Genomic DNA, 11,347 nt, shown 5'->3' with positions numbered 1-11,347 from the left:
AAGTTAATTATTTTGACTTATTACTTTCAAGTCGTTTAAAACTTTAAGTAATAATATTACATTATTTTATTAAATATACTTAATTACTAAATTATATTTACTTATCAAGTTCATTTATCCAACACTATCTAATAAGGAATTTGGTAGAACTTAATGGTTGTTTGATAGAACTTAATACTTATTAAAACAATTTTATATCAAGTTATGCTTAAGTTATTGCTCCATGTTAATTCATTCATTTAATTTATCAAAATCATTTATATCTTTAAGTTCTGAATTATTTTATCAAACATATTAATAATTTAAATTAAGTCATATTTAGTTATTAAGTTAATTTTATCAACCATATTCTTAGTAGTAAGATTATGTTTAAATCATTAAGTGAGTATTTGGCAAACCAATTTAAATAATTTAAAAGGACTTAATAACTTAATTTAAATTATTAAGTAAATTAAATATGTTTAGTAAAATAACTTAATGATATGACTTAAAAGTAAAAAACAACTTTAAATAATAAGAAAAAATAATCAATTTATTCTTAAATTCATATATTTATTTTACTTTTTGACATCATTTGTCCTAGTTACCTCAATGATCTCTTTCGTTACTGGACCTCCTTTGCCTTAGTTATAATTTATAAAGATAAATATGTTAATTTGATTATTTAAAATAAATTTTAAATTAATTTTATCAAAAAACCTTAATATTTAAAGTAAGAATTAAGAAATAAGTTTTAAATCAACAACTTAAATGTAATTTAACTTAAAGTCAATTTAAGTCATTAAGTAATAAGTATTACCAAATACCCTTTAAATTTTATTAAGTTATTAAGTTGATTCACACATTAAATATTACAAAGAATGAATATTGTAAATAAATTGTACAAAAACGAGATATTATTGTATAATTATTTTAGAATTAAGATAATAAAAATAATAAAAACTGATATAAATTTTAAAATTAAATTATTTATCAAATGTTGGAAACCGGAAACCGACTTAAACATGATTGAAAATCTTATGAGTGAAATCGGCCGAGTTACAGCCCAATAGTTCAAAAATTGGGCCGGCCCATACTTGGCCCATTATTTGCCTACTTAACTGACGAAGCCCCATTCTGCGTCCTGCAAACGCTGCGTTTCAGTCTCGGTCGAGCTCTGAGCTCAAGGGAAAAAGCTTTCAATCTCTCGGTACGCTCAAAGAGAAGATGTCCGAGTTCAAGGTACCGTTTCAATCTCTATTCTCAATTCATTCAATCGACTTGCAGGTTGGATACAATCGAAATAATGAGAAAATTAAAGAAAAGTTTGAATCGTTTAATTTTCACCATCTAGGGCTCGACAATTCAGAAAATTGGACTTTACCTAAAACTCATAGGGTTCTTTGACTTTTTTGGTATGAGGTTTTATAATTCTTTTTTCTTTTTTGGATTTTTTGGTGGCAAAGAAAGTGAGAGAAATAACATAGAAATCACAATGTGGCTTATATATGTGTATATAATTTTATTTATTTATTTATTTAATTTTTTTTTTCAGTTTTTTTGTAACTAAATAGAGGGTCGGATTTCACTGAGTGCTTTATAAGTTGGATATGCTATTGCTGGAAGTTTTCAATTCTAGGGTTTCTCTTTGAACTGCTGTGGAACTATTGCCAGTTTGGGTTACAGCTCTGAAGGAAAGTTTTGTTTGATTAACGGTCTTTTCTATTTGGGAATGTTTTCTTGTATAAAAAATTGATTTAGTTTAGATACAGAGAAAATATGAAATAAGTAATTGAAATTTTGAATTGTAAAATTTTCAGCAACAATGATTTGAATCATAAAATTATCATCAATTGTGATTTGGGATTACAGAAACATGCCACTCTGCTGAAAATTCACAGTGCTGAGGGGTTTTTTCCATTTTTTCTTTCCAGAAGCAAAGATGAGAAATAAGTTGTTTTCTTTTATTGCTCTATTTTCTTGGAAACCAAAATGGAGGGATAAGGTTTCTCTTTGAATGCTTTTAACCCGTCAATGCTATTTTTGAAAATTTTGAATTCTTGGATTGACCTGGACTGCAGCTCAAGCTAGAATTTTTATAAAATTAATTATCTAGGAACATTATCTTGTACAATAATATATAAAAAGGATTTGGCTTGAATCAGCATTCACTAGTTTTATCGTGGAAACATAAATGGTAGCTACCATGCTATGAATGAATCCTGGTGTAAATGGAAGCCTTTGAAAGAAAAGGAAGAGCAAACCAAAAAAATAAAATTAAAAATTCTTAAGCTTCAAAGTGCGAAATAAATGAAATAAAATTAATTTATGATATATAATAAACAATAAGAAGTTTATAAATAATTGCTATAGTTAAATAATAAAGATGTGAAATATAGGGGGGAATAAGTGATGTAGTAGGGGTATTTTGGGAAGAAAAAGTTCTACAAACTCTTCACATTTTTATGTGTAGTAAATGTTATTAATGTAAACTGAAATTTCGTGTTGATAAACTTTGGATACAGGCAGCTCTTTCTGATCCTTTCCTGGCAGATTTGGAGGAATTGTCAGACAATGAAGCCGATCTTGCTGTAAGTACATGGCTTTGTTAATTTACCTATATTATTTTTGTTCTTGTTGTTCTCACTATTATTATTTTGGTTTTCTGTTCATGTGTCAACAAAACAGTACTATTGAATTTTGTGGAATATTTGTATTAGCTATAGTCTGTCGTATCTATCATTTGGTTATTTTTCTTTATGCTATATTGTGTTTGTATTTAATGTTTTATTATTTCATCTTATCATGAAATTACCTTCTTTCAGAATGAAGATGACATGGGTGTTGGAAACATGGAAGAAGACGATGATGGGGAGATGGCAGATATTGAAGCTCTTAATTATGATGATCTGGACAGTGTCTCCAAATTACAGAAAACACAACGTTACATTGACATTATGCAGGTTATTTAATTTCTTTTCATTGATTTTATCTTCACCTTGCATATGCTTCATGGCTTATCATCCTCATAAATGTTTGTATTCCATATTGATCTTTATGCTATGTTTGAATCCAGGAAAATACCAAGGAAAGAAAAAAATGTTAAGGAAAATGATTTCCTTATGTTTGGTTTTATCATGAAAAATGTGAAAGAAAATAAAATATAATTAAAATTAGTTAGAAGCTTATACATTTTCAAATTATTTAATCTTTATATAGAAGAGAAGTGAAATGAGTTTCAAGTAGCTGCCTTTAAAAATAATTTATTGACTTTAAATCTATTTTTAATTTTCCTTCAATTATCTTTCCTTCTAATGTCCTTCTCCTCTTTCTTTCCCTTACATTTTCCTCAAATTTTCTGGGAACCAAACATAAGCCTAATGTTCTTTTTTCTTATCCTCCTTTCTTTTTTAATCTCTGTTTGGTGATTGATTGCTTGCATGCATAACAGTGTTTTAGTGGTTAACATTCAGGGGTGTCCATTATTGAGCTATTTTACAATTGTGCAAGAGGAAATTCATAAAGTTCTATGGAAGTCAGGCATATTGTGGCCTTTTGTTTTGTAGTAATATTTTGATATTTGCTGGGGTTAGACTTGTAATTTTTCAATTATCCATGCTTTATTTTGTCTAATATGTTTTGCATATTTTCATGGATTGAATGGATATCATGGTCTTTAATTGCAGAAAGTTGAAGATGCGCTAGAGAAGGGGTCTGATATGTCAAATCATGGGATAGTTTTGGAAGATGATCCTGAATACCAGTTGATAGTGGATTGCAATGCATTGTCAGTTGATATTGAGAATGAAATTGTTATTATCCACAACTTTATCCGTGATAACTACCGTTTGAAATTTCCGGAACTTGAGTCACTTGTGCATCACCCAATTGATTATGCTCGAGTTGTTAAGAAGATTGGGAATGAAATGGATTTAACCCTTGTTGACCTCGAGGGGCTTTTACCTTCAGCTATCATTATGGTTGTTTCAGTTACTGCATCAACTACTAGTGGCAAGCCACTTCCGGAGGAAAACCTTAAAAAGACAGTTGATGCATGTGACAGAGCTCTTGCTCTAGATTTAGCTAAGAAAAAGGTCCTTGATTTTGTAGAAAGCAGAATGGGTTATATTGCGCCCAATCTTTCTGCTATAGTTGGCAGTGCTGTTGCTGCTAAACTTATGGGGACTGCTGGTGGTCTCACAGCATTAGCTAAGATGCCAGCCTGTAATGTTCAGCTTCTTGGTGCCAAGAAAAAGAACCTTGCAGGGTTTTCTACTGCAACATCCCAATTTCGGGTAGGTTATATCGAGCAAACAGAGATATTTCAGAGCACACCCCCTTCCTTGAGGATGCGAGCCTGCCGGCTTTTGGCTGCAAAATCAACACTTTCTGCACGAGTAGATTCTACAAGGGGAGATCCTACAGGGAAAACTGGAAGAACCTTGCGAGAAGAGATCCTTAAGAAGATTGAGAAATGGCAAGAGCCACCTCCTGCAAAACAACCTAAACCTCTTCCAGTTCCTGATTCTGAGCCTAAAAAGAAGAGAGGTGGTCGTCGGCTAAGGAAGATGAAGGAGAGGTAGTGCAGTTTTCTTATTGTCATATGCTAGATATTTTACTGGTTTTTTGGGGCATACGTGATGTGTTCTCTGATCTTACATTTCTCAGGTATGCTATAACGGACATGAGGAAGCTGGCCAATAGGATGCAATTTGGTGTTCCTGAAGAGAGTTCTTTAGGTAAATATTGTTGTCTTGAGATTAGTAAGATTTTTGAAATAATTGTAATTTAAAATTTGCTTGTACCGTATTCATCTTTTTCACATCTGTGACTAAATTTTGAGTTACTTCATTGCTGTGAATGCTCTGAAAAAGCAGAAAATATATTTATGACATATGCATGTCCTACAAGTGAATTTTCAAGAAGGTTTTAACTATTGCCAATGTCCTGCAAGTCTTTGATTATTAACTTTTTCTTTAATTTTTTTAAATTCCAAAACCTGTTTTCTATGGGGAATATATTTCAAGATTTCCTTTTCTTACCATTTGTGTTCTCCACAACAATAGGGGATGGACTGGGGGAAGGATATGGAATGCTCGGTCAGGCTGGGAATGGGAAGTTGCGTGTATCAGTTGGTCAGAGTAAACTTGCTGCCAAAGTTGCTAAAAAGTAGGTCTTTATATATTCATTTGATATTATTTTGTTTTATTTGAATTATTGTTAGTCCTTGTTTCTTTTTAATTTTCCAGCAAAATTGCATGTTTGGCTGACCTATAAGCTATTTGTTCATATTTTAGTTGTAGTTGGTATCTGATAATTAGTTATCTTCAGTTGTGATTTTTCTGTTTTTACTAGTTAACTTTTGACCTTCCTTGGCAATATATCATCATGAGCTATGTGATATTTTTCAGGTTCAAGGAAAAGCAATATGGAAGCAGTGGTGCTACCTCAGGACTGACTTCAAGTTTGGCCTTCACACCTGTGCAGGTTTGTCAATTCTTATCTTTCGCATGGATGATTTCTATTGTTTTTTGTATTTCTTTACTGGTGACACAAATATTGTTGATCAATATTAGGAGAAAAGCAGGAAGTCTGAAGACTCAGTTCCTGATTTTAGTGCCCCATGAACTAGGAACACATACTAGTCCACCTTGGGATGCCATTTTTTTAGTAATCCATTAGTTCTGAATGTTAGCATCTTCTTCAATGGGTCTTAGTTGGGCTGGACTAAGAATTAAGCCATTAGAACTTTCTGCTTTTAGAATTTATCTCTATTATGAAAAGAAAATAGTCTTTATCAGAAGATAAGGTCAGATTAAGTAACTTCATTTTTTCTTTTTTCTTTTTTATTTTTATTTTTTGTTTTCAACATTTACTAGCAGTTTGTTTTTCCTAAATAGAGTCTACTTGGATGTGATTCAGTTTTTGAAACGTTTTAAGCCTTGAGCTCTAATCAAAGTGAGTGCATGATCATTGTATATATATATATATATATATATATGGTTGACATGCATCTGTGCTTTATTTAGTGATTTTTGTCACGTCTAGGCTTATTGAGTCTAATTTGGTTGTGAGGAGAGGCCCGAGAGGGTTTGGATTTTCAAGTTGGATGTGATTTCTTTAGTATTTGGGTTCTTTCTTTATGTTTTTATTTTTATTCTTTCTAAAATCTAGTTATGTTTTTTTTTCTGAAAACTTGTTACTGAAATTCCTTTTCATGTGTTATTTCTACTGCCTTAAAACCCAAGCCCAAGTTTTTCTTGGTAACAAATTCCTGGTTTTTATATTTCACCATGAGCCTTAATTACCTTATTTTTACCTTATTTTTCAGTTTTTTTTATATTTTCTATCTTTGCAAAATAATTATGTTAAGTTAGTGGCTGGTGCTGAACTTTTTGAGATCCTGTCAATGACTTGAAACCTAGATTGTTCACTAGCTTGTTAAAGTGGTTAACATCATGTCAATGATATTACTAAAAATTGCAAAAAAATAGGTGAAGTATGACTAGTCTGATTATTTACCTGTTTTTATTTCCATTTTAAGCAAAGGCGATGCATGGTGTTCTCTAGGGGGATGTCTAGAAGTAAGGTTGGTTTTCAAAACCTGTAGTTGGGGAGAACCAATAGTAGAAATATGGCTAGAGCAAAGAAGAATGAGAGATTAATAGCTGTAGGGTGTGATTGTATTTATTTTATATAAGGTTCTTAGTTTGGGGAGATCAATCACGTGGAATAGTTAGGTATTCAAGTTTGGGGAGAGAACAGAGTAAAGGATTAGAAAGAATGATGATGATTCTGCATGAGCACATTTGATTCTAAGATCAGTGAGACCTTTACATTCTTAAACAGAAGAAAATGAGAAGAATAGGGAAGAAGATGAAAGAATCCCAGTCGTCTAGGCATCGCTACCTTGTCTTTGTCCTGTAGGTTCTTGGGGAGAGGCATGTTTAGGAATCCTAGCTCCAGAGAGAATCCAAGAAACCATCTTTCTCTTTCTTGGACTTGCTTTACAAATAGAACCTCTTATAGTGTTCCTTGAGGAAACTCTGATTAACCACCTTGTGATAACTTGAAAGGTTTTTTGTACTGACATGTGTCCCTTAAAGATTGCTGGATTTTCCCTACGAGTTTAAGATGTGCCAACCTTGCTTCATATAGCCTTTGGTCTAGACATTAAATGAATACCCTTAAAACTGTCCTATTGTACATAGCGTGGGAAGGTCAGCCACATCATTGAGGTGTACTAAGCCTGTAATGGAACCCTCGAGTTTTTCTTGACTTAATCTTGCATATTACTATCAAGGTACCTTGTTAAGGATGATACTCTCTAGGGGTGCAGGAGATCACTGGAAGGTGGCCCCTTACAAGAACCTTGGGCCCACCTTGGTGATGGAAGTGGTCTCCAGCTTAGGTCCACATGGCCCCACCTCCATCTGGAAGTGCTGCAGTGGAAAACCTTTTTCGTATCTGTCAGCAGTGGATATGCATATTTTGTGGATCACTAAAGTGCTTTGCCACACACTTGGGGGTGGGCTTCCTTATCCTAGTAGTGCTATGCTTTAGCTGGGGATGACGTATGCACATTTTGTGGGAAACATAGTTCTTTTCAATTGATTAGGTTGCTATGATATATAAATGCCACAAATTAATATGTCGCATCAGTAACTGGGTTTTGAGGAGTGCACTAAATAAGACATCAACAATGTGTTCCTGTAAAAGGAGAGATCCACAGTGGTTTTCAAAACCTGGTAGATGGGTCATCTTATTCAAGAATCATCCATCTTTATCTTTATTAAATGATCGAACAATGAAAATAAATTTCCCTAGTTTGAAATGTTTTGAGTGGGTAGTGAGAACTGCTAAGGAGAATGGTTGACTGCTTAGCCAATTCAACCATCTTACTCGAGTTTCAATGTGGTTCTTGATTTGTTACCTTATAAATAATAATGAAAAAAAGCATATGCATGTTATCAGCCTCATGCACTATAAAAAAAATTGTGGAAGACTCCAACTTCTTTTGACATTCTGAACTAGTTTAGACTCTCTCCTTGAATGGGCCAAAGTGAAATTCTTCCTCACCTCAAGAATAAGGAGATGAAAGGAAGAAGAGACAAGAAAAAGGAAAGAAGAATCCTGGTCCTTTTGGATGAACAAACATTGTGAATTTGGTATCCTTTATTCTTATGATTGGATCATTCTAGAACAATACATGTGGAACATGTATGAATGGATAAGTACCATCACCAGACATGAATTGACTGTTCTAGTCCTAATTTTTGAGTGAACATTTAGAATTTTCTAGTTTTAATTGTGAACCAAAATGACCTTACCTCAGAGGCTTGGCATGGTTGTTTTATCAAGTGAGGAGCAAAAATTTGAGGTACAAACTGATGCACAAATTGGATTTTCAAGTTTTGGCTTAAGATCATCCCGCTATCACTGTCATCTCAACAAGACCACTATATCTCACACTTCTTGAAAAGAGAGTTCCCTGATTGGATACTTGAAAACAACAGGTTATGATTTCTAATTTTGAGGAATAACTTGAAAACAACGGGTTATGATTTCTAATTTTGAGGAATAACTCTTTTAGGGGGTTCAAGTTCCTCCTCTCTTACTCCAATATGTATACTTGTGAGCTGGATTTTTCAAGCAAATACTTAGGGTGGACTGCCCCAAACAAAGTTCGAGATGCTTCCAAAAGATAAATAAGATCTGTTGCAAAAGAAGCCATATCAGTATTTTAATGACCTATCTACTAGTACATGGTGACCTGTGGAAGCAATTGTAGCTTGTGAAGGTTGAATTGGTAGGATTTTTAGGTGCAACCTACAGAAAGCTATGGGCTTGCACATTGATTCTGGACTTGAATAAGCTTCTTTAGTACTGTACGAATAGCCTTTCGACATTTTTCTGGTTCCTAAAACCTGGTCAAATGTGAAATTGGAACCTAGCTTAAATATTTGTTATTGAGTCACACTTTGTTTGATACAATATTATAGTTTGTATGGCTGACTGTAAAGTTTGGATCCTTTGTAGAGTAGGAATGATGTGTAGACTGGGAATACCCTTTGCTTTATGTTGTACACAATTATAGATTTGCCTAGATTCATTGAACCATGCTGCAGTCAAATATTCCTGCAACCTGTTATAGTCATTTAAGTTTATCAGTTTTTTTTCTCTTACTTTTGCCTATTGAAATATTGAGAAGTTGCCTTGAGCCACAAACTATGTTGAGTTTAAATACATTGGTATAGTTAATATGCTTGATGAATCAATGGAAGTTCGACAATTATGTAGTGTAACTACAGCAAGGGGATTAGGACTTGTATGATGTGTTCCACTTGCCCTTTGAGCGCGAGATAAATACTGCTAGCATTCTATTTTTTAAGCTTATGTCCAACATTCTTCCACAGAACTGGCTAATCTTGAAATTGTCGAATTCGATTTTAAAATCCTACAATTACTGTTTAATAACAAAAATACATTTCGTTTTATTGAGAAACACTTGTTGGAGCATTACATCTTGCAAAATTGGAGAAAATTTTTAGATCACATGATGCAATCTAGCAAATACATGATTGAGGTTTTGCCGGTTTTCTTCAATTTATTGAGGTTTTGCCAACTTTTCTGTCAAAGCTAATTAGCATTTTGAAGCTCAAAAGTTCTTATAAAATATCTATGCGCTGTGTAAAACATAATCTTTGTAGTAAAGATGCTTGCCAAAAAAGTACCTTCATTGTCTAGATGCTCAACAAGTGCTTTCTCCCACTTCTCATAACAATGTGGTCTGATTCTTCTTTACCGGAATTCAGATATTTTTGGTGCTGTATGCTCCTTTAGTATTCTCATCAATGATATCCCGCCTTTTTTTTTTCTTCCTACAGGGAATTGAGCTGTCAAATCCCCAGGCTCATGCAAATCAGCTTGGAAGTGGAACCCAAAGTACCTACTTTTCTGAAATAGGAACCTTTTCAAAGATCAAGAGGACCTGAGCGAGCAAGACTGAAGCATTTCTTTATGGTACAAGGTTGCCTGCCCGAGTATCATTCTCATCTCTGCCTTGTGTCAATCCACCATTCTGAACTTTTCATGGCCTGGTAGATGGTGGTCAGCTCTGCTCCCTGAAGCTAATACACCTGTCTCCTTTCCTTTTCTTGGGGGTTCAAAGGTGCAGGTAGATTTCTCAATGTTGTTGACAAGCTTAGAACCCATTTTACAATATGTTTTTGATTATGGCTTGAGTAACCAAATCCTGGTTTTACTGCCCGTGCCCAGTAGTTTATATTGAGATACAAGCTAGGGCAGAACCAAAATTTCTCACTTCTTGTATATTACCTCTGTTGGGTAAGTACATTAATGCATACAAAATTCTAGATATTCTGACATAGAAAATAAATACAGTAAGCGTATCATCTACATGCAATCCAAAAGGAGAAAGACAAAAAGCACATGAATGATGACTTTCACGATACACAACTATCAGAATGTGTGTTATTGATGTTTCCATTATGTCCCAGTGTTCATATCGTGGTCCACGCTAGGGTTATGAAAGAGGCACCTGTAATGATGTGACACTGAAACTGGGCCACGAAATATGACGTGGAACTGTTGTATAAATTGGAATTAGCCTTTTCCCAACTCATTCCTCCACTTGAAGTAAGTGGGTATCTTTATCTTCTGTACCTGATGACCATTAAGAAAAAGCTTTTTTTTTATAGCCACAGAGATTAGCAACAATTGATATTTGATATGAGGTGTCGGTCAAGCACGAGGCAGCAGCTGCGTATAGTTTTTTCCATCTCACAAGTCCTCCTTCCCTCTTTGTCTTTTTTATATTCAGAAGTTAATCACACGGCACAAAATGTTAGAAGAAGAAAAAACTGATTTGATGGTTGTTGGCAAAATGCGTGCGTTCGCAGAAAAATGGCAAGTTGCAGCATAAAAGGAAGCCTCCCCATTGGGTAGGCCTTAGCAACTTGTCCTCGATTATAGCACCTCCTTGATTAAAGCTCCTCCGCTCACCTTTTACTTTCTACTTCCACATTTTCCTTCGCTATCGCCGTCTGAATGGCGACTCTTCTTTGAATTGGCTTTTATGCCAACAAAGCGCATACGTGTTAAAAAAGAAGTCAAATTTATTAAATCCTAACTTTAATAAATATATTATTTAAAAATTATTGTCTTTGACCAATCGAGTATTACTTTTTTAATAAAATAATTCTTATCTTTAGTGCTGTCTTCAGATTCTTATTTTCTGTTTTTGACATGCCTATAAAAACTTACTTTTCTAAATTTAAATTAACTTCAAATCATGTTTTAAATGAAGGAAACTCTTTTTGTTACACAATCATGTCACTCTAAAAAT

At 33.7% G+C, this 11,347-nt stretch overlaps 1 protein-coding gene across 1 annotated transcript; it reads left to right on the top strand.

The window, feature by feature from the left end:
• The first annotated feature begins 1,098 nt into the window (after positions 1-1,098).
• Positions 1,099-10,357, top strand: LOC100262218 (U4/U6 small nuclear ribonucleoprotein Prp31 homolog). The gene is made up of 8 exons (XM_002263617.5): positions 1,099-1,221; positions 2,505-2,570; positions 2,805-2,942; positions 3,666-4,558; positions 4,648-4,718; positions 5,046-5,148; positions 5,391-5,466; positions 9,867-10,357. The coding sequence occupies exons 1-8, from the start codon at positions 1,207-1,209 to the stop codon at positions 9,972-9,974; spliced, it is 1,470 nt and encodes a 489-aa protein (XP_002263653.1). The 5' UTR covers positions 1,099-1,206; the 3' UTR covers positions 9,975-10,357.
• The last annotated feature ends 990 nt before the right edge of the window (positions 10,358-11,347 follow it).

The sequence above is a fragment of the Vitis vinifera genome, chromosome 1 (assembly GCF_030704535.1).
Source record: "Vitis vinifera cultivar Pinot Noir 40024 chromosome 1, ASM3070453v1".
NCBI classification, from domain to species: Eukaryota; Viridiplantae; Streptophyta; class Magnoliopsida; order Vitales; family Vitaceae; genus Vitis; species Vitis vinifera.
This window is presented reverse-complemented; position numbering and strand designations above follow the sequence as displayed.

Coding starts and splice junctions, on each gene's coding strand:
- LOC100262218 (XM_002263617.5), top strand. Junction 2,571..2,804: donor ACAATGAAGCCGATCTTGCT/GTAAGTACATGG, acceptor ACCTTCTTTCAG/AATGAAGATGACATGGGTGT. Junction 4,559..4,647: donor CTAAGGAAGATGAAGGAGAG/GTAGTGCAGTTT, acceptor TACATTTCTCAG/GTATGCTATAACGGACATGA.